The sequence below is a fragment of the Ptychodera flava genome, chromosome 3 (assembly GCF_041260155.1).
Source record: "Ptychodera flava strain L36383 chromosome 3, AS_Pfla_20210202, whole genome shotgun sequence".
NCBI classification, from domain to species: Eukaryota; Metazoa; Hemichordata; class Enteropneusta; family Ptychoderidae; genus Ptychodera; species Ptychodera flava.
In genome coordinates, this window is record NC_091930.1 from 38,506,433 (window position 1) to 38,534,082 (window position 27,650).

The 27,650-nt window shown below is 38.1% G+C and overlaps 1 protein-coding gene and 2 pseudogenes across 1 annotated transcript; all 3 read left to right on the plus strand.

Moving 5' to 3' along the window:
* The first annotated feature begins 2,208 nt into the window (after positions 1-2,208).
* On the plus strand, positions 2,209-3,481 carry LOC139129279 (sepiapterin reductase pseudogene; annotated as a pseudogene).
* A 13,882-nt stretch (positions 3,482-17,363) lies between these two features.
* Positions 17,364-18,161, plus strand: LOC139129280 (sepiapterin reductase pseudogene; annotated as a pseudogene).
* A 1,217-nt stretch (positions 18,162-19,378) lies between these two features.
* On the plus strand, positions 19,379-25,698 carry LOC139129281 (cholinesterase-like). Its single transcript, XM_070694920.1, has 8 exons — positions 19,379-20,142; positions 20,543-20,702; positions 21,063-21,140; positions 21,997-22,115; positions 22,872-23,045; positions 23,556-24,193; positions 24,884-25,053; positions 25,523-25,698. Exons 1-8 carry the CDS (start codon positions 19,657-19,659, stop codon positions 25,621-25,623), a joined length of 1,926 nt encoding a protein of 641 aa, XP_070551021.1. The 5' UTR covers positions 19,379-19,656; the 3' UTR covers positions 25,624-25,698.
* The last annotated feature ends 1,952 nt before the right edge of the window (positions 25,699-27,650 follow it).

The following is a 27,650-nucleotide window of genomic DNA, read 5'->3' on the forward strand; positions in this document are numbered from 1 at the left end:
ATGTTTGCAACTTCATTGAAATTATTATGATCAACATAATGAACAATAATCACCGCCGATTAATTCTAAAAGGTCATGAAGTATACAAATATGTAATTAGCTGAAATAAAAATATTAAAGTTATTTGACTGCTCTTATTGTATCACCACTTTATATAGCAAGTGTAATTACCGTTGGCCAAGTCCTTCAAGCCATATATGCCGAGCTGTGAAAGCTCATTAGATATGCAAATTATAAATTAGCTGACATAAAAATGTGAAATGACTTTCGATATTGTTTTGACCTAGTACCTGGTATAATCATCAATGTACATAGCATGTTTTGCCAACTTTGATCAAGTAAATCCCAGTATATATCCCTAATAAGCAAAGTTCATTAAATATGTAAATTAGGAATTGGCTTAAGTAAAAATGCTTAATGATTGTCAATAATATTGTATCATGGTATCTGCAATATGTGTAGCAAATTTTGTCAACTTTGGTCAAGTCAATTCAGACATATATCTCTAATTAGGAAAGATCATTAAATATGCAAATTAGGAATTGGCTGAAGAGAAAATGCTTAATGACTTTCAATAATATTGTATTATAGTGTCTTTAATGTACATAGTAATCAATTTTGATCAAGTCAATTCAGATAAATATCCCTAATTATTAAAATTCATTTAATATTAAAATTAGGTTTTGGCTGAAGTAAAAATGTCTTTTGACTTTCAATAATGTTATATCACAGTATCTTTGATGTATATAGCAAGTTTCAACAACTACAATCAAGTTAATTCAGATATATATCCCTAATTGGGAAAGTTCATTAAATATGCAAAATCGGAATTGGCTGAAGTAAAAATGTTTAATGACTTTCAAAAATGTTTCAATACATGTAGCAAGTTTCATCAACTTTGGTCCAGTCATTTAAAATATATATTCCTAATTAACAAAGTTCATGAAATATGCAAATTGGAATTGGCTGAAATTAAAAGGCTTAATGACTTTCAATAATGTTAAATCATAGTATCTTTAATATACATACCAAGTTTGGTTAATTTTGATCAAGTCAAATCAGACATATATCTCTAGCTAGGAAAGTTCATTAAATATGCAAATTATCATTTATCTTTCATGTCACCCCTTAATGGTTCCCACTGCTGATATATCTTGGTGTGATCAACATTTGTAGCAAATCTCATCAAATTGTGTGTAGTCGTTTTAATATATATCCGTTTTTTCTAAAATCATTAATTATGCAAATGAGCAAAAAGTATGCAAGCTACACCCACCAAAAAACTAATCAGTTCTTGCCATTTGCTAACTGAATATATGTACCAGATTTGATTCTGATCTGATAAGCCGTTTTTGAGATATCGGACCAACAGACAGACAGACAGACAGACAGACAGACAGACGGACAGGCAGACAGACAGACAGACAGACAGACATCGCTGCGACATATGCTCACGTGTGTAAACACGTGAGCAAAAAAGCTGACAAGCCAGTGACGTGCCATGCATTTGTGCCGCGTTGACGGGCCTTTTGTCGAGCTATCGCATGACGTCTGATAGCGGTCACGTGGATGCAATTACGTCATCAGGTCATGGACTTGACTCCTCGTTTCGCATTGCAGCCCTACCCACAGGGGGCTGTCTACATGTCCGTTCGTTATATCGCTAGTAAAGATATATTCTACCAACCTTTGGTGTTTCGGTCTTAACTTAGCACTGCCCTTGACAATCTTGCGTATACGTTTTATCAACATGCTGCGTCTATTATCTGATGAGTTTGAGTGCCTAATTAGCCAAAGTAATCAAGGGTAAATTACTAATCTGTGGACGCTCTCACCAGATTATCACCGGATTAAATTTGACAAAGTCAATAACGAACGCACCAGCAAGGTATAACTGAAGATTATACCTTGCTGGTGCGTTCGTTAATGACTGTGTCAAATTTAATCCGGTGATAATCTGGTGAGAGCGTCTACAGATTAGTAAGTTACCCTTGATTACTTGACTAATGAGGCACTCAAACTCATCAGATAATAGACGCAGCATGTGATAAAACGTATACGCAAGATTGTCAAGGGCAGCGCTAAGTTAAGACCGAAACACCAAAGGTTGTAGAATATATCTTATTAGCGATATAACGAAACACCTACCACCCCTGGGGACGGACATGTAGACAGCCCCTGTGCCCTACCCTCAACAACACGAATACCATGCAGTGTTCGGACGTACCGTGTTTCTGTCTGATTACCGGGGCCAGTCGGGGTATCGGCCGTGGAATTGCTCTCCAGCTCGCAGACAAGGTGGGCGACAATTCACTCCTTGTATTGACGGCCCGGTCTGAAGCTGGACTACAGGAGACGAAAAGGCTGGTCGCCGCTCGGCGTGGAAGTGGAATCGAGGTGCGAACTGTTACAGGCGATCTGGGTAATATGGAGACCCTGTCGACAACTCTCTCCGGCTTCTTCACTGATATTCCACCGTCTGGTACGTTCTCACATGCCATGCTGTTTCACAATGCAGGGTCACTTGGTGACATCACGAAAAAGGCTCGCTACTTTGACGACCCCGACGAGCTGCAGGAGTATTTCGGTTTCAACCTCACCTCAGTGATCACCTTGACCTCGAAATTCATGGAAATGTTCCCGAAGAATTCAGTCCCCAGACGCACGGTCGTCAACATATCATCGGCGTACGCGTGTAAGCCGGTGCCCTATTTGTCAGCGTTTGCCTCGGCGAAAGCCGCCAGAGATATGCTGTTCGGAGTCGTAGCCCTCGAAGAGCCAGATGTTCGCGTGTTGAACTACGGCCCTGGCCCTGTAGACACGGACATGTATTCGGAGTGGACGGAAAACATCGGTGACCCGGATACCAGGAAAGAGTATGCTGACATGAAAGAAAAGAGGAGTTTTCTAACGGTGGAATCAACGTGCAAAGTACTGGCAAAGTTACTGGAAGAAGACAACTACAAAAGTGGTAGCCATGTTGAGTATTACGATATATGCAAGTGACATACCAAAGGAGGATATAATGAACACGTGACTTTTCCAGAATCAATTCTTTTTGATTTGTACTATGTACAATAGACCCTCGAGAAAACCAACGACGTTGGTTTTCATATCACTCTTTTCAGTTCTGCATGAGAGCGATAATGGCAGATAATTGATTAATTATATCTATTAAAGCACGTTTAGATATTTCTCTATAAATTTCAAAGAAACTTAGCCGCAAAAGTCGCATTCTGCAGGTACTACAAATGCCATGCTTTCAGAAGCAACTTATAACATTCTGAAAAGGTTTTTCTCTGAGAAAAGTCAGCATGTAATTTTTCTTCTCCTTTGTACTTGGAAAAAAATCAATATCCTGTTGTTTCATGAAACAGGTGCACTGGTCTCCCGACTTTCCTTATTTGCTTGGCTTGATCAAACCGTTATAATTAAATAATACGAATAGACTCCCTAAGGGAGCGTTCAGTTATTATGGCCGGGTGTGGGCCTGCAAAATCCAGGGGGGGGGGGTGTCACCTCAAATTTGAAAACTGCAAAGGGGGGGGGGGTCATGTATTTTTCAAACAGCTCATGGGGGGGGGGGTTACTCAATTTTCATAAGTATCCGTCCCGTCAAAAAGCAGTATCACTGCCAGCGTTCAGAAATATTCTGGGAGATAAAAATGATGCGTTGCATGATTTCATTCTCTGAAGTTATTCAACTGTAAATCTGAACAAAAGTATAATTATCTGTCACGTGAACATCTTGACTTGGCAACTCTGAGGCTTGTCTTATTGTAAATCGAGCTCACTGAGGGCAATGAACAATTCCTATTTCTTACATATTAGAGATATAGCAAGTTTTGTCAGGGAAATTATTTAACAGTTACCTGTAGACTACTAGTACCATGAAAAGTGAAATGATACTTTTAGGTGAAATTCCAATATCATAATCATCTGAACTTTCAAATACCCTATTTGAATCAAGTACTTTTGTATCAATTATCAAAACACCTATAAAAGCACAAATTAATTTAGTCTAGCATTGTAAAACAATTATTCATAGTTTTCTCATAGACTCCAATATATTGTTAATCAACATTTCAGTGAAATTCCAAAACATACATTTTGGTAAAATTCCAAAATCCAATTTCTGGCGAACACATCAATTTCTTACCACCCTAGTCTAATCAAGACATTAATATTAATAACAGAGAGTATATAAATACACAGGTTTACCTATTTTTGTATTGGAAAAAAATTATTCATACTTTCCTCATAGACTCCCATGTATAGTGGATGAACATTTTCAGTGAAATTCCATAATCAGATTTCTTTTACACATAATATGCACCTTTAACCATCATATTCTGATCAAGTACAATAATGTTAATTATTGAACGTCTGTATATGCACAAGTATAGCAAGTTTTTCATTGGAAAAAAAATATTCACAATTTTATCATTGCCTCCCATGTATAGTGGAGGAACATTTTTGGTGAAATTCTAAGGTCAAACTTTTTGTCCACGTGCCAGTTGTAACAACCCTATTTCATTTAAGTACATTTATGTAAATTATCAAATATCTACAAATGCATAGATATAGTTTTGCATTTAAAAAGTATTTCATAATTTCCTCATACATTACCATATGATGTATAAGGTAATTTCAAAATTATAGCAAGCATTAACACCTTGTGAGTTTGTAATAGACATCAAATCAGGCCCAATAATCATTATCATTCAAGGCAACTATGAAATTTACCAGGTCCAAGGAATATATCGAAAATGACAAAGGCTATGAGGTCATCTTGAACAACGAAATAGTGGTGGTACCAGGTGTCCGGAATGGGTAAGCATACCCTGCCAGCTAGCCGCACCCGTCAAGATTGACCCAAAGTGACAAATCCATTGTTATTTGGTGAATTCACCAAATTACTTTTGTGAGTCAATATTTGGTATGCTGTCACTCATCATTTGAGAAACAGACAGGTTATAATTGGATACAACGTTTCCGTATCTACCATGGAACTTCTTAAATGATTTCACTAATCTACTTTCTGAGAATCCTAAGGAAGGTCATTTGAAAAAGTCTAAGATCTTTTTTTTGGATTCTATCTCTCCATACCCCCCCGAGGTGTTTGTGTGTGAAGCTTTACTCAAGCAATGGGGGGGGGGGGTTATGAAATTTTTGTCATCTTAAAAGGGGGGGTCATCAATTTTGACTGATGCGTAGGAAGAATTTGCCGGCCCACCCAGCTAGGCCATAATAACTGAACGCTCCCTTCAACGGAAAATTTTACGAAAGTGTTATCTCCTCTCTCAATCAAGCGTAGTTTCTAACTCATTTAAAATGGGAATTGAGAAGAATGGTGTGTACGTTTTCAGAATTTCCAAAACTATTCTAGGAATTTTTGTACACATAGGAGACATGGTAGACTTCATCGAGGAATCTCTGATGATACAAATCACGATATTTTATTGGAATTCTCGAATACTGTGTGATCTTCGACCTGACTTTAGTTACTGTGTGTCATGTGTCATCAGTAAACACTTCGCTCTGAGGTCGAATTTCTACTTGTTATCATGTTATCAATTTTTGCCATTTATATATATATATATATATATATATATATATATATATATATATATATATATATATATATATATATATATATATATATATATATGTATATATATATATATATATATATATATATATATATATATATATATATATACATAAATTTAAATATACAAATTAATAAATAATATAGGGTTATTCACAAAATACGGCCCTGTATGGACGAGGGCTCAGTGAGTGACCTATTGGACGAGCCGAAGGCGAGTCCAATACGTCACTCACTGAGCCCGAGTCCATACAGGGCCGTATTTTGTGTATAACCCTACTATTATACACCTCCCTCCATTAATCGTCCGTATAAACTAATTCTATGGTAAATTTTGAGGGATGCGGCACTCGCGATATGAGTGGAACGCGCGCGATTGTTGCATTGGCTCGAAGCCAATTAATTTCCAGAGCAGTGGCCTACAAGCGAACGTCGCTGAATGTTTTCAATTTAATTAGTTTTTTAAAATAAAAATCAACTGCATTTAGACTCAGTTTTGTGTTTAGCGTGTTTTAAACCTTATACTACGAATACATTTTGGTGGAAGTTGTTATTATGTCTATAACTCACCGTAATATAGTTTGTTTACATCCGATAATCGCTAGGTCAAAGGTCAAACAAGCGCGTCGCGCGTCTCCCGTATTCGGGACTCCGCGTACTATACAAAATACGGAAAGTTATTGGACGGTCAAACTCCCATAGGTTACGGCAGTAGGTGTATAATAAATAAATTTATTTATTTATTTATAACGCTCTGCTTTAGCATCGAGCACTGTAATTTCCCACGAGGACATCTGTATACTTCGAGATATATATATATATATATATATATATATATATATATATATATATATATATATATATATATATATATATATATATATATATATATATATATATAACCCGGATAATTCGACTGTCATTTAACTTAGCCAGCCGACTAAATACGGACCATAGTACATATTATCCAAACAACAAAGGAAATTTGCGTTGCAGTTTATAATCAGGTTTATTTCACTACAACTGATAATTCTACTACTTAATAAATAATAAAGAAACTAAAAAATAATACACTGGATTACATTGATTAGACTGATAGTCTTGTTACTGGAAACGGATTTCCAGGCAAACAATTAAAGTTCATCCACTATATTAAGTTGAAGGTGATTATGCAATGGCTTTTTTCGTAGGATCCATTCACTTAGCTCACAGGGGGCTGTCTACATGTCCGTTCGTTATATCGCTAGTAAAGATATATTCTACCAACCTTTGGTGTTCGGTCTTAACTTAGCACTGCCCTTGACAATCTTGCGTATACGTTTTATCAACATGCTGCGTCTATTATCTGATGAGTTTGAGTGCCTAATTAGCCAAAGTAATCAAGGGTAAATTACTAATCTGTAGACGCTCTCACCAGATTATCACCGGATTAAATATGACAAAGTCAATAACGAACGCACCAGCAAGGTATAACTGAAGACTTGCTGGTGCGTTCGTTATTGACTGTGTCAAATTTAATCCGGTGATAATCTGGTGAGAGCGTCCACAGATTAGTAATTTACCCTTGATTACTTTGACTAATGAGGCACTCAAACTCATCAGATAATAGACGCAGCATGTTGATAAAACGTATACGCAAGATTGTCAAGGGCAGTGCTAAGTTAAGACCGAAACACCAAAGGTTGGTAGAATATATCTTTATTAGCGATATAACGAAACACCTACCCACCCCTGGGGACGGACATGTAGACAGCCCCCTGTGCTTAGCTGAGGTTCATATAGTCGTACAATGGCCAATGCCTTGGGTGGCAGTCTAGAGTCCGTCCTGTTGCTATGACGATGACAGTCTATCCAGTAGGAAAGCTACTTTACACACAGAGCTCTTCCAGACAATCCTCCCTGGGGATTTTGTATTCCAACCACTGGTGGCGGTAATCCAGTCGATGATAATCTGGTATTGACACGAACACCTTGGGCTCTCCTTGGCTCTCCGTACACACTCAGGCCCCACAATAGGATTCAGTCTATCCGTTATTCATTAACTGGATCTCCTCTCTGTAAGCACAGTCATGTAAAAAGACCAATGGAAATTATGTAAGCGTTTCCTCCTGTTTGAACAATCTCATTCAGGATGAGACTAATAGCTCTGGTCAGTGACGTGACAAATGTGTTCAAAAAACACAATTGTATCACTTTTATTTGTCCGTATTTTGAGTATGATCAAATAAAATAACAAAGAAATAAATAGCTCATGACTTTCTATAGTAAATATACTATAACCTGTCAAAAGTTTAATCCAAAACATTTTAGCCAAGATTGAGTAATGACTTCACAAAGTTTGAAAACTGGCCTCGAATCCACACACTGCCCCACTGATAAGCATGGCCGCCATTTTGCTAATGAGCCGGGCCAAACACAAAAGTGCCAACTTGTCTCCCAAGGCTGATGTGGAATGTTCCATTATAAGAAGTCACACAGTTTGAGGGGACAGCATGTAAGCTTAAGCTTTAAAATGAGGGGTCACAATCGACACTCGGCTGAAAAATGTGGAAATGGCATCAAAAATAAGACACCTGACACGAAATGTTACCAAAATTAACCTTTTGATCCAGTATTGTGGCCTCTAAATTTAATGACCAAGTACCATTTGTTCATTTAAAACTAATTTTTCGATGTTTGGAGCGAACGCAAAAGTTTAAACTGCCTTTTTTTGAAATAATTTTAATAAAATATCATGGTTCCATGACAATCGCATATGCAAAAGTATACATAACTTCGTACAATTGGTGCAGGCACCAGCTCTTGCTAACCAGTGCAGTTACTCTTACAAAATATTTAGGGAAAAATCGACAGGCCTGTAGATAATTAAAACATTGGACATCGCAACGCGAAAATTGTGATTTTCGACCAGAACCCCCACTACTGAACAAAACGTTTGGAAGCCTAGTAAAAAATACGATTGCAAAGTTGTGATTTGAACATCTCCCCCCGAACATGTTTAATTGCTTTTAATTACAACACTGTTTGATGTTTGAACAGTTGACTTCATTTTGAACAACAAGCTGTTCACAACACGATTGGGTATCACTCACGCGCATTGCATCCCCGGCTTGACATGCCAAATAACATGCGTGACAATCCAAACAAGCAACCCTAAACCAGAAGTGCTCCCGTGTTTCAGTAGATGCATATATTTTGTAGTTGTCTCCAAATCGATACTTTTCTCCGACATTCCTGCCATGAATTCGCTACTTCATTAAAATTGTTAAAATTGTTAAAATCGACATGTTTGAGCAGACTTTGGTCAGGTTATTGAATTTTTATATGCCAAAGTATGAAAGCTCATCAAATATGCAAATTCTCTTCTTTGGCCAAGTCCTTCCAGTCATAATTCACTAATTGGTAAAGGTCTTTAAACATGCAAATTAGAAATAGCCGACGTGCAAATGTTTATTATCTGCCACTACTCTGATATCATCAACATATCGCATTTCATCAGCTTTGGTCTTCAATTAAGTTGACCGTGCGTCCAGTTTCCTGTCCCTCATTAGGAAAGTTCTTTGAGTATGCAAATTAGTTATTGGGTGATCTAAAATGCTAATCGACTTTCACTAATCTTAACTTATAGTATCTGCAATATACATACCAAATTACATCGACTTTGGTCGAGAAAATCAAGATGTAGCCCTAATAAGGAAAGTACATGAAATAAAAAAAAATGTTTATGAGCAGTGCTATCGTCACTGAACTTCTACATGATCTTGAAATCTATAAATGGTTTCTTGATTAAAGTCAGTAAGAAGATTCAGGAAATCAAATGATACTGCCATACAGAGGAAATCTGATTTCTCAGTGAACAAATAATTATGCTAATTAGTATGTATTATGCAAGTCTCACCCCCCAAAACTAATCAGCTCTTGCAATACCAAAACCGAATCTTCGTACCAGAATCCAATTCGACAATTCGTTCTTTAGATCTATCGCCAACAGACTGACAGACAGGCATACCTGACACTGAGAGCGGTGACGGTAAGACAATAGCCAGGGCCTTCACACTAAATGATCGAATGATTGCCAGGTCAAGCCGGTCAAATTTCTGAAGAGGTAATGAAAGTTTACAGTCTTCTGAATCACTACAATTTGTACACCGCTCTTATGATGTTTGTAAGCATTAGTTTAAAGTGTCACTTGCAAATTAAAGACGACACTGCCAGCACAGACGGACTTTAGTAAGTAGGGTGGTGAGTGCCTGAAAATGAACGATTTAAACCTATATGCTCAAAACCCTCCTCAGCTAAACTCCAAACCACGCTCTTTCGTATTAAAAATGAAAATCGAGAGTCAACTTTCAAACCTGTGAATGAGCAATACAAAATTTCATCTCAGCGACAGATGTTTATAGGCTTAAATTTTCTGAAGACTCTGGTCTGCTGTTTCTTTTAGCCTCTCTTTAAAATTAGAATATTAAACAAAAGTTCCACCGTTTTTTTGTGAAAGCAGAGAACTAACACAGGTTTTAGCGGCCATTATTTAATGCAGTTATTGGTTATTTTAAATACCATACAAATTTTGGAGTCTAAACATTTGTTCTCAATGCACATTGTCGTGCACGCTAGACATAGAAATTGTATGCATTAGAGAACACTTAATAAGTGGCTTTAAAGCCCCCATAGCTGCGAAAGTGCAATAAACGGATCTCAAAATATCCTGTTTTCTAATAGTTTTCTTTGAATAAGATCCATTAAAGACTGAAAAAGTGTATAACACTATCATAAGTGTTGAAAGTGGCATGTAAATGCAAACGTTTTAACAATTATATAATTTTTTTTTTAATAAGATCGGCTTTATTTCTTCAGACATTAAACATACAACTGATCGTTAGTGATTTACAGGTGATTTATAAACTCTGAAATAATTCTGTTTCTCTTGGCATAATTCATGTAATATAATTCCTCAATCAATAAACTTGTCACGTTGTTTTGTTTTAAAATTCTTGCCTTGTATACTGAAAAAGTGCCAACCATAATTATCATATTCAAGGCTTCAAACTTAGGCATACCTAGAAAATAACCATATATAACATGTTTCCATCGCATGTTCAACTGGATATCATATGTTTTGTTAAGGGCCCGAAAAACAGACGCCCAAAAATGCTTTACTCGTGGACATTCAAAAAGAAAATGTTCACAGTCTTCAAGAGAAATACATTGCTCACACATTGGAGAAGGTTCCTTCTTCCATCTAAATAAATTTGATCTGTGAGGTAGTTTGTCATACAGCAAAAACAAATTAAACTGAGCGATTTTCTTGATTGTCATGTTTTTCACCTTGCTTGACCATATCAGCTGCCAACTGGCACACTGACCAATTCTGTTTTCCCACACTGTTTTTGCATACGATGTCCTTTAACAATTATATAATTTTAGATTTCCCGCTTTTTCCAAAAAATAATCACATGACAGAAAAAATAAAGATTACAACAACAAAATGATGGTCATCGTGTGTTGTGCATTCAAGTAAATGGCATCATGCTTGTTTCTTTCATAATTTCGATGTGTATGTGCAGGAAGTGCTGCATTTTTTGTACTTTCCCGTGGGGGCGACATTTTATGAGTGCGGCACCCGTTTATTGTTTGACCTGTTAATACGCGTATAGGCATGGTCCAAATCAGTGAGCAGTGATACTTCGATACATGTCCTTCAGTTAGCGCAGTTACACGAACCAACTTTGGTTTGAAAATAAAAACCATGAAAATAAAGCATAAGTTCGCAGCTATTGGGGATCTAAAGCTTGCTGCATTTCTAAAGGGCTGTCACAGTTAGTTGTGACTAAGTATACGTTATTGAGATCTAAAAAACTCAGGATAATCACCACCAAAATATAATGCTAAATACTGGTAAACTAAACTTTGATCTTAACTCGCATTTACTATTTTATTAAAACATATTTTCCAAGCTATTCATCATCGATTACGTCATCGGGGATATTTAAATCATCATTTTCACTGTTCAGTGTATGTAGATGATTGAGTTAGAGGTTTGGTGAGTGAGTGACGTGAGTCAATCTTCCTTTCTTAACTTCTAATAATTACTGTTGAAAATAAGTAAAAGAATACATCATCAATCGTATGAGGGCGCCCTTCTGTTCCCCGAAAATAGAGGCAAAGACCCATTCAGCCCTTGCGATTCGCGTGACACACCTGGTGCACAATTGCTCAATCCTGTACGTGCGCTCATGATCTTAAGAGGGTATTGTTCAAATTACTGTTGCTTTTAAATTCTCGTGGTAATATATTGCAAAATTCAATTCAATGCAGCATTCTGCATATAGACGGAGGACTTGAAATTTTTTGAGAGTATTGAGGTGGATCTGAAAAAAGGAAGATTTCAATGACAATTTCTCCAGACCATCCCCACCATTTTTGTGAGCGCACTCTTACGTTGAATGTTCGTTAAACCCCGGCTCGAACAGGCCAGGGATCTAGATTAACTAAAGTATCGAGGAGATTATGAGGCGCTACTGTTCTTTGTTTTCCTCTCAAATTGCAGTCGTTGTATAAACATGTTGCGAGGTTATTGGATTAATCCGACAAGACTCTTCATTCTTATACCTCAAATTTATGTACCATTATGGTTGCATGATGGAAAGAGCCCCCTTCGATTGGGAGTCTGTTTGGGTAGCACTGTGAGAAGCACATGCATGTCCATCACACTAAGTTGCCAAGTCAGGGTTCTCCCTGAAGCAATGGCCACTACTCTTAAATCATGAACATAATAATTAATCCCATTAACTACATATTATGAAAATTAGCCACTTTGCTATCAGAAATTCCCGGGGAGAACACTTTTCACACCAAGCCATAAACTTTGCACAATTCTAAAAATTTGGGTTTCCTTTGATGTGATCATCATGAAAAAGTCAATTTGATTCTTTAGCTCTGGTGGTTTCACGCAATTCCCTTTTGCCAATTCCAATGCAGTATTGTTGTATAGCAAATCGTAACATCTTTGTCAGCATTGTTAAGGAGCTGAAAATGAAGAACTAGAGATAAAAATATCACGCAATTTTCAAAGATAATTTGTGCAAACACGAATTAAATAAGGCTGTAATTCAGTAACACAGCTGAGTGACTCTATCGACGGGATTTACTCCTGAACTGATGTCGGATGAAGAAGAGAGAGGGTAGATGTGTCATCTTGAGGTCGCCTGCTTGAAGAGCAAACCCGTTGAATGAACTTTTATGTACATAAGATGGCTGTCTAAAAGAAAAAGTGTATTCCAAAAAAAGCGTGTTAAGAGGACGATAGTGTTGTGAACTTTGGTATACAGGAAATCTTCTCTCAAACCATTTGTTAATTTGCTTTGCAATTTAGTAGGTAGGTTCCTAAAGCCGAAACAAGCATGTATAATTTGCTAGTCCCACTGTCAGCGACGCTGAGCTTATCAAGCTGATTTTCATCATAGTCTGTCCGTCGTCCGTCAACCATTGCCTTCTCCTCTGAAACTGCATATCTGATTGCTCAGAAATTTGATATGCAGTTCACTTGGGATGACCTCAAATTTGTTCATATTGTGGCGAAAATTGTATCATTTGTATTTTTGCTGTTTTTGGTCAAAACGTCTGCTCAGAGACCGCTTGTCCGATTGCTTTGACATTTGATATGTAGACAACTTTGGGTGACCTCAGTTACGTTTGTTCAAATTGTGTTGAAATTTGCATATTTTTTTTTTGGGGGCATTTTTGCTGTTGTCAGTCAAAAAATCTTTTAAAAAATCTTCAAAAAAACCGCCTGGATATTGGGGAAATAGGTCCCTGAGGTTGACCTATTTCAGATTTGTTCAAATTGTACAGGACTTTGCAAATTTGTATATTTAAGGCAACTTTTGAAATATTTGGTCGATTTTTAGTCCCCACGGACACCGTCCGGGGGGCTTATAGATTTGGTCATGTCCGTGCGTGTGCGTGCGTGCGTGCGTGCGTTGCGTGCGTGCGTGCGTTCGTTCACGCAGATATCTAGAGATGCAGGAACCGATTTCATTCAAACTTGGTACAAGGATTACTTCATATGTCATACAGATGCACGTCGATTGTTTTGAGATAGATCCAATATGGCCGCCAGGCGGCCATTTTATTACGATTTTTTCATGTACAGAGCCATAACTCAGACATGTTTCAACCGATTTTATTCAAAGTTGGTACAAGGACATTGACCAATGTCATAGATATGCACGTCAATTTGTTTTGTGATACGATCCAATATGGCCGCCAGGCGGCCTTTTATTACGATTTTTTTCATGTACAGAGCCATAACTCAGACATGTTTCAACCGATTTTATTCAAATTTGGTACAAGGACATTGACCAATGTCATAGATATGCACGTCAATTTGTTTTGTGATACGATCCAATATGGCCGCCAGGCGGCCATTTTATTTCGATTTTTTCATATACAGAGCAGCCATGACTCAGACATGTTTCAACCGATTTTATTCAAAGTTGTTACAAGGACATTGACCAATGTCATAGGTATGCACGTCAATTTGTTATGTCGTACGATCCAATATGGCTGCTGTGTGGCCATTTTATTACGATTTTTTCATATACAGAGGCATAACTCAGGCATATCTCAACCAATTTTATTCAAAGTTGTTACAAGGACATTGACCTATGTCATACATATGTACGTCAATTTGTTATGTGATACGATCCAATATGGCCGCTAGGCAGCCATTTTATTACGATGTTTTCATGTATAGAGCCATAACTCAGACATGTTTCAACCGATTTTATTCAAGTTGGTACAAGGAGATTGACTATGTCATAGATATGCATGTCAGTTTGTTATATGATATGATCCAATATGGCTGCCTTGTTGCCATTTTTTTCTATGTCAGGAACCATAACTCAGACATGTATCAAGCAAATTTATTCAAAGTTGGTACAAGGACATTGACCTATTTCATACATATGCTCGTCAATTTGTTTCACGTCATGTAGCAGTAACATGTCAATTATTGAAGATTCGTAAGTAGGCTGATATGTCAAGAAATACGGACTGCATCAAATTCATGAAACTTTATACAGATGTTAACTGATGTTAAGCTCACATTGCTTTAACATTGAAAAAGACATTTATCAGTGTCATTTTTATTAATTTGTAATTGCATAAGTAATGAACTTTCCTAATTAGGGTGATATAGCCACAAATTAATACAACATCAAATGTGATGAAACTTGATACAGATGTTGATCTCATAGTGTTGTAAATACTGCATCAAACTTTATGAAATATGGTACCAGTGATAATCTGTTAAGTGTTAGAATTGTATGCAAAAAGTTTTGCAACATCCTGTTGATTAATTCCTAGTTGACTCATTTTATGAACTTTAGGATGGTGGCCTACATTGGTTTTATGTTTTCATCACCATGGAACTCATTCTTGGCCATTGAGCGCCATCTGTATCAAAGTATTTTTATCACAGACCTAATTAATGAAGAGGACTCTATCCTCTCTGAGGACATGTAATCAAAGTACCCATTAACAAGTGGGGACTGTGTCATCAACGATGACTTTTTTTCAAAACAGCTTGTCTGGTAGATTGAAATTATGGTGAAATGTATAATTTTGTATTTTGGGGGCAATTTTTGGCACTTTTGGTCCAAAGTTTGTTATAAGCTACTTGTCTGGTAGCTTTTGAATTTGATATACAGGTTCTACATGTTCTAAATGTACAAATTTGTATTTTGGGGCAAGTTTTTGCACTTTTGGTCCAACGTTTGTCAAAAACTACTTGTCTGATAGCTTTGGAATTTGATACACAGGTTCTATAGATTAACTTAATATTGACAAATTAACTAATATTTGGGTTCATAGGGATTATCTCAACGTGATATATATTTAAATTATGATGAAATCTGCAATTTTTTTCTTTTTAGGGCATGTTTTGACATTTTTGGTCAAAAAATTTGTTTCTTAAAAATGCTTGTCTGATAGCTTTGATATTAGATACACATGTTTTTACGGAGTATCTTAATGTGACATATTCAAACTAAGATGAAATCTTCAATTTTGTGTTTTTGCAGGTATTTTTGCCATTTATGGTCAGGCAATCCTGAAATGAGCGATCAAAAATTTTCACCATCAACATTTTTGTAACTAATAGTCATTCTCTACATAACACAGCGGGGCTTGATCAGCCGTTACATCGTTTGTTCAAATTATGGTGGTGAAGTTTGCATGTAATTGTATTTTAGGCAATTTTTGCCCTTTTTATAATGAAAAAAAATATCTTCTAAGAAACCACTCGTCTGATTGCTTTGAAATTTGGTACGCAGGTTCCCACGGGTGATCTGACTAACATTTATCCACATTGTGATGAAATTTGTACATTCTGATATCCCCGCATATGCGTTTTATTGTAAGCCAATATAACACTGGAGCTCTGTCAGTTGCAACATTGCTTGTTTACATTCCAAACAAAAGAATATATGCATCAGTAGATAAGAAATAAATTCCAAAAGGTCTGTGCAGTGTTTCCAAAACCTGTGCAATATACAACTGTTTTTGAAATATTGCTTACAGTTCCAGTGACTGTTTTTACTCTATTGTGTGTTTATTTTTTAAGACCCGGATTGAAATCTAGTTTTAAAATATTTTTTTTAGATTTTTCCTTGCATATATTTGCTTTGTAAATTGTTTGTTGAATGTTTGTGATATGAGTGTCGCTGCCTTTGGCTATATATAGTGTCATTAGAAGAGAAAATATCATGTGATTATGTTGGTAAAAGGTCTATTGAAATATAGACAACTTTTAACCCAGATGATTTCTTGTCCTCACATGATTTAATATGAAATCATCATGGTGATCCTCTAGTCTAAAATCGGGTGCAATGTTTTTTATTTGAAGCAGTAACTAAATTACTGTCATAAGCTGGTGAAATGAAATAATGTTTCTTGTAGACGCCTCCCGATGGGCTTTCATTGATTCAAAGGCTAAAAGCATTCCATGAAAATCCGGTTTTGTTCACTGCCAGCAATCTAAGGTTTGAGAAGCTCAAACCCAACATTATATGGTAATGTTGGATAACCTGAATTTAGGTAAATCCTGGAAAATACACAGAAAGCTAGCGCTGCCAGCACGTTGGCTGGAAACACCCGTAAATACAGGAAATATAGGCAAGTACAGTGGATGTATTTCCCATATATCAATAGTGCATATACAGGTAAATGCTGGCTGTATTTCCCTGTATTAACCACGAAAATACATGGCTGTACTTACCTGAGGATTTCGAAAAGTTTTCTTTCTCCGGCGAGAGAATTACCATGAGCTCCCACAAGTGGTATCAAAAGACAATTGTGAAAGTTTGAAAGCCTGAATGGCTATCCTTGAGGACAGACACCCCAACCAAACATTTGATTTAGAGATACGTAACAGTACGACGCACTTTGTGATAAATTTCATATTTGTCTTTACATGGCTTGTGTGTCTTACAATATAATAGCCCTCCTTCAAGCCGTTGCTCTGAAATAGTGAACACTCGTTTATTATGTCGACACTCTGGAGGGCGCCCACCATACTGTCGGGAAGAGAAGGGCAACTCTGAAAATGGAATTTACAAAGATGGCACAATAGTGTCATGCATCTATGCGTTGACGGGCCCTTTGTCGAGCTATCATGTGACGTTCTGATTCAGGTCACGTCGGGACAGTAAGTCGTCAGGTCCTAGTTGACACCAGCAACACCAATGCAATGGCAGTGTTCGGAGTACCGTCTTTCTGTCTGATTACCGGGGCCAGTCGGGGTATAGGCCGTGGAATTGCTCTCAAGCTCGCAGAGAAGGTGGGTGACAATTCACTGTTTGTATTGACGGCCCGGTCTGAAGCAGGACTACAAGAGACCAAGAGCCTGGTCGCCGCTCGGCGTGGAAGTGGAATCGAGGTGCGCACTGTTACAGGCGATCTGGGTAACATGGGCACCCTGTCGACAACTCTCTCCGGCTTCTTCACTGACATTCCACCGTCTGGAACGTTCTCACATGCCATGCTGTTTCACAATGCAGGGTCACTTGGTGACATCACGAAAAAGGTTCGCGACTTCGACGACCCCGATGAGCTGCAGGAGTATTTCGGTTTCAACATCACCTCAGTGATAACCTTGACCTCGAAATTCATGAAGATATTCCCTAAGACGTCAGGCCTCAGACGCACGGTCGTCAACATATCAGGGGTTACTGCGTGTAAGCCGGTGCCCTATGCATCAGCATGTGCCACGGCGAAAGCCGCTAGAGATATGCTGTTCGGAGTTGTGGCCCTCGAAGAGCCAGATGTTCGGGCCTTAAACTACGGCCCTGGCCCTGTAGACACGGACATGTATTCGGAGTGGACGGAAAACATCGGTGACCCACATACCAGGAAAGTGTATGCTGACCTGAGAGATAAGGGGACTTTCTTAACGGTTGAGGCAACGTGTAATGTACTGGCAAATGTACTTGAAGAAGATAACTACGAAAGTGGTAGCCATGTTGACTATTACGATATCTTCAAGTGACAGTTGAATGTGCCAACGTGTAAGATTAAGAGTGAAATTATATTAGGAGCGGATATTAATATGCCGATCTACGTCAACCTAATCTCAAGACAATCAGCGCTGAAAACCAAATCATCCTCCACTCATCGACGCGTATGAAACATGTGATGCCAAAACCACCCATTATTGCGTATCGTAAGCCAGCCACTATTGGCAGCATTCTACACTAGAACAAACTTAAACACGCAAAGTCAGAGCACTGAGGTCATTTGGGGATGCACACCTTGCTACACCGCAAGGCGTGCTTGCTGCGCTCTGAAACAAAATACGAAATTTGTTCATTCCACAGTAACAAAGAAATATTTTCGCATTAAAGATGATGCAAATTGTAAATCTACTGACGTAATATACGCCCTAACATGCCGTACCTTTAATATTCAATATATTGGCTAGACCACACAACCTTTTCATAAGAGAATGTACGGACATCGTTCCAATATCAAAACGAACAGAAAAGATAGATCCCCATATATTGAACCTCATTTAACGGCAACGATCATCTGTCGTTTACCTAATCCCAACACGGAAACAATGAAACAATTAGAAAGCTTGTGGGTACAGAAAATGGGAACGACAAGGACTAAAATTCCATACCATGTTCATTTCCCGCTCGTTTTGTCATGTGATTATCCTCTTTCGTTTATCTCGGAGATGCGTACGATAGTAAGTTTTGTTTCTGTTTATTGCGTAAACTGCTAAGCCTGAAGAATGTGTGCTAGCCACATCGAAACGTTGCTTTAAACAAGTTCTCTTTGGGATTGGAAGTAAGGAAGACTTTAGAACAGTACGACCTTAAGGTTCTACTTGTCAACATATTTTGTTATATATATATATATATATATATATATATATATATATATATATATATATATATATACAAAACTGAGTTTGGGCTGCAGCCGAAACGTTTCAGTCGATCACAGCCACCCGATGAGTGTAGGCGGCTCTGCAGCTTATACGAAACAAATTTGTAGTGGAAATGTAATTTTTTAGATTATCCTGATCAACTCAGTTGTGTATTTAGCTCTACTCTAGTATTGAGCACTCTACTCCAGCTGATCTTGAACTAAACAAGTATATAAGACTAACAAGAAAAAGGGAAAGAAAATAGTCTTACCGGTGACTCACAGCGGCGCGGTTAATTATTGTTTTACATATTTCTCTATTTATTTGTTGCAGATATACATGTAAACTTTAGATATAGCAATATTTTTGAGAACGATTAAATTTATTTTATGGAAATATTTTATGACGACCCGTGCATCCAGTGAAAAAGATATTCAAAGCCAACATAAACCTGATTTTTATAGATCATGGTATTTGTATATTCGCCTTTTTTCGGTCAATCTTATTTAAAAATTTGTTGTGCAGGATATAAGTCGTGGAATAAATTAAACGAGGAATTTCTGTCTCCCTATTGGCTAAGAGAGACGTCTGCCATATCGCACCATGATGAATGATAGATTCGTCAAGTGGGCTGTCAATGTTTTCCTTCAATATTTGGGGCAAAGTACGGAGGCTTGTGTTGTTGTGCAATCGTCCATACCACCAGTCTGCCTTCAAGATATTGTCGCACTCTGTCCAGAACAAAATGGGATACCTTGAAATCGCAGTGTCGCTTGCGTTGATTAGCCACGTCGCCTCTGGCGACCCGCTCGTAGAAATAAAGACAGGGAAGGTAGTAGGAACGGCCGTCGAATTCTCACACGCGGACGTCGATATCGATCGCACCGTGAACGTCTTCCGAGGGATACCGTACGCGGAGCCACCTGTCGGTAACCTGCGATTTCGACCGCCTCAAAGTAAGACTGCCTGGCACGGAGTTCACGACGCCAGGGACTTCGGGCCAATCTGTATACAACCGTACAACCCCAACCTGCCGCTCGACGAGACGGAGAATGAGGACTGTCTGTTTTTGAATGTGTACGCACCGACAACACAGGTAAGTGATATGGGCATTCTACGGGGCACGGCTGACACAATTTTGTTGTGAAATCACTTTAGATGTCAACTCACTAAAATAACAGCAGGGTTTCGTTCTTTAAAGACATATTGCACCGTGATACTGATTGTAGGATAATTAAAACAAAGTAACATGCAATTCCGCTTCTGTCCCGGCAAATCAAGTGTCATGCGAACAGACAAACAAACAAACTTGCTCACATAATACACACATGCGTAATTATATGTTTTACCTCCTTACCTACGTACCTATATACACAATTCCAAATTTATTATTTATTAATGGAACTATCTATTGAGTTACGCATTAATTGATTGTTTATGATTATTGGATTTATAGTTATTGAAAGATATGTTTGTTTGTTTCTCTGTCATTTGAGGGCGAATATTTACCTGTGATGGTGTGGATTCATGGTGGCGCCTTCTTTACGGGATCAGGGTCTGCCAAATACTACAATGGCTTGGCCCTGGCAGCAATCGGCAACGTCGTTGTGGTCACCATCAACTACCGTCTGGGGGCGCTAGGCTTCTTCCTGACCGGTAAGTCGACACACGAAAGAAGGGATGATACGATTTAGCTCGGAAGACACTGGCATGGAGCAAGACAGCAGTTGTGTAGACTTCGGTCCTCCGCCTCCCGCCTTCGGGGTTTCTCCAGAAGTACAGGATAGCAAACATACCACATGAAAGTTGACGCAAAGACGTTAACTTGGGGAAATTTACATGTGGGCGTACAAAAACACACGACAATCTCTCCGTCACTGATATGTGTCTCACTGTCCCTGCCTCTCTGTGTTTGTTTGTTTGTTTGTTTATTTGTTTGTTTGTTTGTTTGTTGGTTTGTATGAATGTCTGCCTCTCATCTTGATGTTTTTCTAATTATTTTAAAATAATTTCTAGGTGATAACGAAGTCAGCGGTAACTACGGATTACTTGATCAGATGACAGCTTTGCAGTGGGTGCAAGACAACATTGCTGGTATGTAGAAACTAAATAAGATTCATGCTAGAATTTCACATCTTTCATTCTATCACCATCATGACGGGGATGCCATCTGAAATAGCATGGTGCTGTGTTTGATGTTACATTTAAATAACGGCAAATATTCTTCCCTTCAACAAAGGGTCATCATATCATGGAAGTATGTGCTATTTCTAGCAATGGGCTGGTATCACAGTACAATAAATTACCCACAATTCTCTTTGATTTGTATCCTTGAAGGTTACTTTTCTAATAACTTTTTCAGTTCTGTATGCAAACAATAATGTGCAGCATCATAATAATTGATAAATAATATCAAGTAAAAGTACGTTTAGAAATTTCAGCTAAAGTTTCTAAATAACCATTAAATAACCATAGAAGTCACGTTCTGTAGGTACTACAAATGCCATACATTTTAGGCAGCAAGTTATGACAAACTGAAGGGGTCATTCTCTGAGAAAACTTAGAATGCAAATTTCTTTTGTCATTTCCATTGGAAAAAATCAATGTCCTTTTGTTTCAAAAAATCAGGTGCAACTAGTCTCCCTTCTTTCCATCACATTATTCTGTATTGCTGAAGACACAATCAGTGGAAAATTTTACAAAAATGCTATCTCCTCTCTCAATCTTGCATAATTTTCTAAATAATTTAAAATGAGAATTGAGAAGAATGGTGTCCTTAAAAGTACGTTTTCAGAATTTTTAAAACTAGTCTATGAATTTGTCTACACATGGGAGACACATGGTAGACTTCTCTGGGGAATCTCCGAGGATACAAATAATAATGAATTATGAGGAATCTACAGTACTGTGTGGTACATCTAGCTTACTTTCTGCTCCGATTACATCACAGAGTTCTCGGGAGATGTAAACAAGGTCACGATATTTGGCGAGAGTGCAGGGGCAATCAGCGTCGATTTTTTGCTGCTGTCGCCTCTTACTGATGGGCTCTTCCACAGGGCTATCTTGCAGGTAATTGTTACAGCTATCGAATTCACACATTTCGACTGAAACCCTCTCTGACAACAAAGCCCTAAATACAGTATCCCGCTATTCCGATAGATTCTGTGAGCTTTAGTAATAGCGTTTGTTAAAATCACCGCGGCACCAAAGGCCGCCATTTTGTTTCACAATATTGTATAGAACTTTTTGCCAAACTGAGTCGATTGTAAAGCGTACAGAAGTTTTAATCCGCCTTCCGCGTTATGTTGAAAATTTTGCTAAATTCCCTTGCTGCCGTACTCTCACAGATACACACACGCACTCTCTCTCTCTCTCTCTCTCTCTCTCTCTCTCTCTCTCTCTCTCTCCTCTCTCTCTCTCTCTCTCTCTCTCACTCTCTCACACACACACTCATATATATATATATATATATATATATATATATATATATATATATATATATATATATATATATCTCGAAAACTAGATTATTTATTGTTCCCTCAACTAATTTCGTTCTCTCTTACTATCTGTCTGTATGCCCGTTGTATGCCCGTCTGTTTGTCTGTTAAAAATTTTTCTAAATTACCGTACTGCACAGGAAGCTAGTTTATGTTTAGACTCCTCAACTAATTTCGTTTTCTCTCTTACTGCTTGTCTGTCACTTTGTCCCTATCTCTTTCTGCCTATCTGTCTGTCTGTCTTATGTATAACATGAGTACATGAGTATATGAGAGTATGTGCACTGATATAAATCTTAATCAAGCATCCGCCGTACATTTACAGAGTGGAACGGCAACCATAGAGAGTTACCCCGAAACAGATGCTGCGTTGCAGAACAAGATAGCTCACGGCCTCGGTAAAGTTCTCGGGTGCGAGAGAGACACTTCCGAGGAATTAGTTCAGTGTCTCCGTGGTGTACAAGCCGATGCTTTCAGAGATCCAAGCGATCCGGCTACGGTTAGTGAACAATCTTCCTTGAATAATTTAGTCACTCTTCAGAAACAATAGTCAAAACTGTGTGTTTCCAGCAACATAGCTCCGAAAATTAGGATAGGTATGTCCGACCGAAGGAAAATTTCATCATTTTTTCTTTTTGTTTGCTGAGATCCATAAAATAAGGTAAATAAGGAGAATTTGTATATTGTTTTGGAAAATGAGAAAAAAATGTCCGTGGTTGGCGAATACATTTCTAGGGTACTAGGTCGGATTCCCTGAAACACAGGTATCTTTATATTTGGCCGTAGCAGGCTTTGCAGTAGACTGAAAGGTCTGTCGCTCGAGGGCGCACTCTACCCTCCTCCGTCTCACTTACAGTCAATCAAGTCAAAGGAGGGGAGCGTAGAAAGCGTCCTCAAGCGACGGATCTTTCAATCTAGCGATGCAGTGCAGTGTGTAAATAACTATAGTGAAATTATTATCTTTGTTAAGTGTGAGTTTTTATGACAAAGGAAATGTGTCACATTACAGGGACTTATTGCCGGAGAAATCGGAGAAGCGATAGACGGAACGCCATTCTCACCATTCCTCGACGGCCACTTCATCACGGCGAAAGCCGTCGACATCTTCCGTGACAACGCCTTCACCAGGACGGAAGTCGACATTATGATCGGCAACAACGCTGACGAGGGGACGTTCGCATTGGCAACGTCTTTCCCTCACTTGGCGAACGAAACGGAGATTAGGCTGAACAGATCGCAGTACGAAGAACTCTTCAGTGCTTTTCTCTCCGGTCCCGCCAAGACCAGCACAGTCGCTCGGGGCGCCGTCAAACTCATGTACCTAGACTGGGAAACTGTCGACTCGGCCGATGCCGACTACGTGGAGGCGCTCTCGCAAATGGTCGGCGACCAGATGTTTGTCGCTCCGTCGGACGTATCAGCGCGTGGCTACTCGGAGAGCGAAACCCGAGTGTATCGTTATTTCATGACACACGTTCCGTCGAAGTCTCTATGGCGAATCCCATGGATGAAAGCGGCCCATGGAGAAGAGATACCATTCGTATTTGGCTATCACTTTTTGAGCGACCTTAACTGGGCTCTGCCCCGGGAAGAAGTAAATATGACTCTCAAAATGATAAAATATTGGACCGACTTTGCGAGATTTGGGTACGTGGAAAAGAAAATGTGATAGTTTTCATTATTGTGTGACTTCGTCATGGTATTATTGATAAGAACAAGCAATAGGTTAATTTATTTATAATATCGGAAACCTGTTATAGTATGAACTGAAAAAAAACCCGATGTAATTTGTACAATTCTGGACATTTTGTCTTCTTAGGAAATTGAGTTTGTTGCATTCACCAAACTCGATGATATATCAGTCATGTGACAGGGATGCCTGCTTCCCACATGATCATCACGTGGCTCATCAGAGCTGAATGTTAAAATTCAAAACCTTATTGAGTTTTGACGAGATGTTTCTCAGTAAAAACTCTATATAAGGTTTTATGACGTGCAGTTTTTTAACCCTTTGAGCGCCAGTCTATTTTTATCACCTTTAAAAAAAAATATAGCACAGTCAATTTTTTCTGATTTTTGCCAAAATTTTAATAAAAAACTATAGCCGATGAAATGTGATATCCATTTGGTCCAAAATTATGAAAAAAACCTTACACAAAAGTTCAGAAAAATTGATAAAATATTGCATTAATATTTTGGTGGGAAAAATTATAGCGGTCAAAGGGTTAAAGGCCTGGGCAACTTGAATAGGACATACCCTAGCCTTAGCCATTGCTGTACAATTAAACTTAAATTTGCATATAAGCCCATGTGGATAAGATCAATGTTATTTTCCAGAACTCCATCTCCCCTCGATGGCCATGAGGAGGGTGGCGAATGGCCGGCTTTCAAAATACCGGGATTGGCGTACAAGGAATTATCGTTGGACATGGAAAGTAAGCAGGCACTCAAAGCCACTGAATGTGCATTCTGGAACGATTACATTCCGAAGCTTGTTCAACTGACAGGTGTGTGTGTGTGTTTGTGGGAATAAAAGTATCAACCCTACAGTGATACGATACTTCCGTGATTGCACTCTGTGTTAAGTTCTTTTTATGCGGTCGTTTCCAAAATTAGATTGCTTGATGGCTGCTGCTGATATTGTTTTCATTGTTGTTGTTGTTGTTGTTGTTGTTTGTGGTGGTGGTGGAGATGATAATAGTGTCGACAATAATGTTGATGGAACTGATTCTAACAGTCACGACGGTTGTTACGACGTTGTCTGGCATTGTTTTGGCTAATAACATCAGTACATACGTCAAAAACGTGGAAAAATATGGAAAATGAAATCATGATTTGAGTATGATATGGCATATTTCTTGCCATTTGTATGCTCTGAACCGTACATAAACTTACAACATGTTTTTCCATCTATTGCCCAGTATGCGTCTATTGCCGTTAATACTACACGATACATTTCACCTATATCTCTTTCAGAGAGCTGCGATACTTGCACCAGCGGCAGCCAAGACACGACTACATCGAAGCTGGTCATCGCGTTAACAGTGTCTGTACTATCGGTTATCTGTAGAGCCTGACATAAACCATGATATGAACATAACTTGTAGTAATTTTGACCATCATTATCGACAATAAAAACTCACTTTACTGCCCTTCTAAAGTGATTGGGTCTTTGATGACTCCCTGTCTATTTTCAGAACTTCATAGCTTGGTTGTACTAGGTTTGCTAGTGTTCACCAAAGTTTTCCAGCAACAATCACTAGCAGCGTCAGGGAGAACAACCTTTTCCTCCTAGAAATTGTGTATTTACTTCTCAGTATTTAGGTACAAAATATAGCTCCGACCACGTCGCCCAAATACCTGCCTTTTCCTTTGTACGCCAACATGACTTAAGGCTATTCTGGATATACCTGATTTAATTGCTGTTAAAATATTATTAGGCCCCTTAATTCCGTGATTCGTATATGATACATTCATGCCTATATGTATGTATGTATGTATGTATGTATGTATGTATGTATGTATGTATGTATGTATGTATGTATGTATGTATGTATGTGTATGAGTATGAGTCTGTGTGTCTTTGTGTGTTTACATCCTCAATGCATTGACTCAGTATTGCAGCACACTTCCGACCTTGTTAGCAGCCATATTGCCTATAACTTTTTAAGAGAATGAGCTATTCTGGTAAAATTAAATTATAGGGAAATAATAGCGAGTGCAGCGAGAGCTGTCGAAGACCACTTGCGAAGCGAGCACTTTAGATAATGTGTGTAAAATATATTTTGTAATTGAATGATATCGCTATACCTACAAGTTTGAAAGGAGCACACTTAAAGTTTGAATACACGGAGTTGGTCATCAGGCTATTTTGTCAGGGATAGCTTCAAATAAAAGATGTCATCTACCAAACATTGTACTCGGCAATGGGGTTTTCTGACAAGGGAAGCTGTCAGCTCCAAAAGCAGTGGGAAATTTAATTCAAAATGGTTTTAGAAGCCGGGTTCCGTTATCGCTGTGCGCCGCCATAAATTTCGAATTAAGCCAACTCCAGCGAGAATTACATAAGTCCATGCAATATGAACCGCAAACTCAGAAGGGAATCAAAATCGGGCGCCACCAACGACTGTAACAATGATTTTTTTTTACCTTAGGCGTCATCTGTTCCCGGGGCTAACTCAAAGCTGATCTGACTAATTGCCTGTTTTAACTGATTTTAGATGGTCAACTTTATTGCTTGGCATTTTAAAGTTAAATTGCCGAAACATATGGTTATTTTTGAAAATGATTGACAGCTCTTCAACCTCTAAAATATGCAGCAAACATAGCGATTGACATATAAACGATTAATTGTGGTAATACTTATGGTTAAAATAGTGAAAATATCAATGTGAAAAACTTACGCCATGCTGTACTCGCTCTCAGGTAAAACCTGTTACATATTAGAAAAATAACAAAGATGCCAATAGTATCTTACGGACAATTATGATGGAAACACATCCACCTTTCACCACATAATCATCCATAGAGCAGCAATGTATTGTGACTTGAGACCACCATATTTAAACATGGCCGAGGTTCAAACTGTGAGAGTTTACTCTGATTTATATTACAATAATCACTACTTTGGCATTTCATGCTTTTTTTGACACAAAATGCACAATTGTAGTGGACATTTTTGTTATGTGCTGCACGACTGACATGCAAGAATCACGGTGACGCCATTTACATAGAAAAGTTTCGCAGTGTTTTTCGCAGTGTTATCTAGTAAGGTTTTCTAATGTTGCGTCATGTTTGTTAATGAAAAGTAGAGGTTCTAAAGCGCTTGACGGCTTTATCTGTATCTCCCAGTATTAGCACTATAAAGACTAAAAGGCCTATACAATATATTGTGCCGTTCAAATAACATGCTTTTCAAAATTAGGGTAGGTCGGTAGGGATTTTTCAAAATAGTTTTAGTTTTAAATACGCATTTTTCAGATTCATTTTTCATTTTTCATTTCAGATTCATTTTTCAGATTTTCAGGGATTCAAACCCTGTAGCTGTTACAAGTTCCATAATCAGATTGTCAATTATCTGCTCATTTGCATATTTTATAAACAT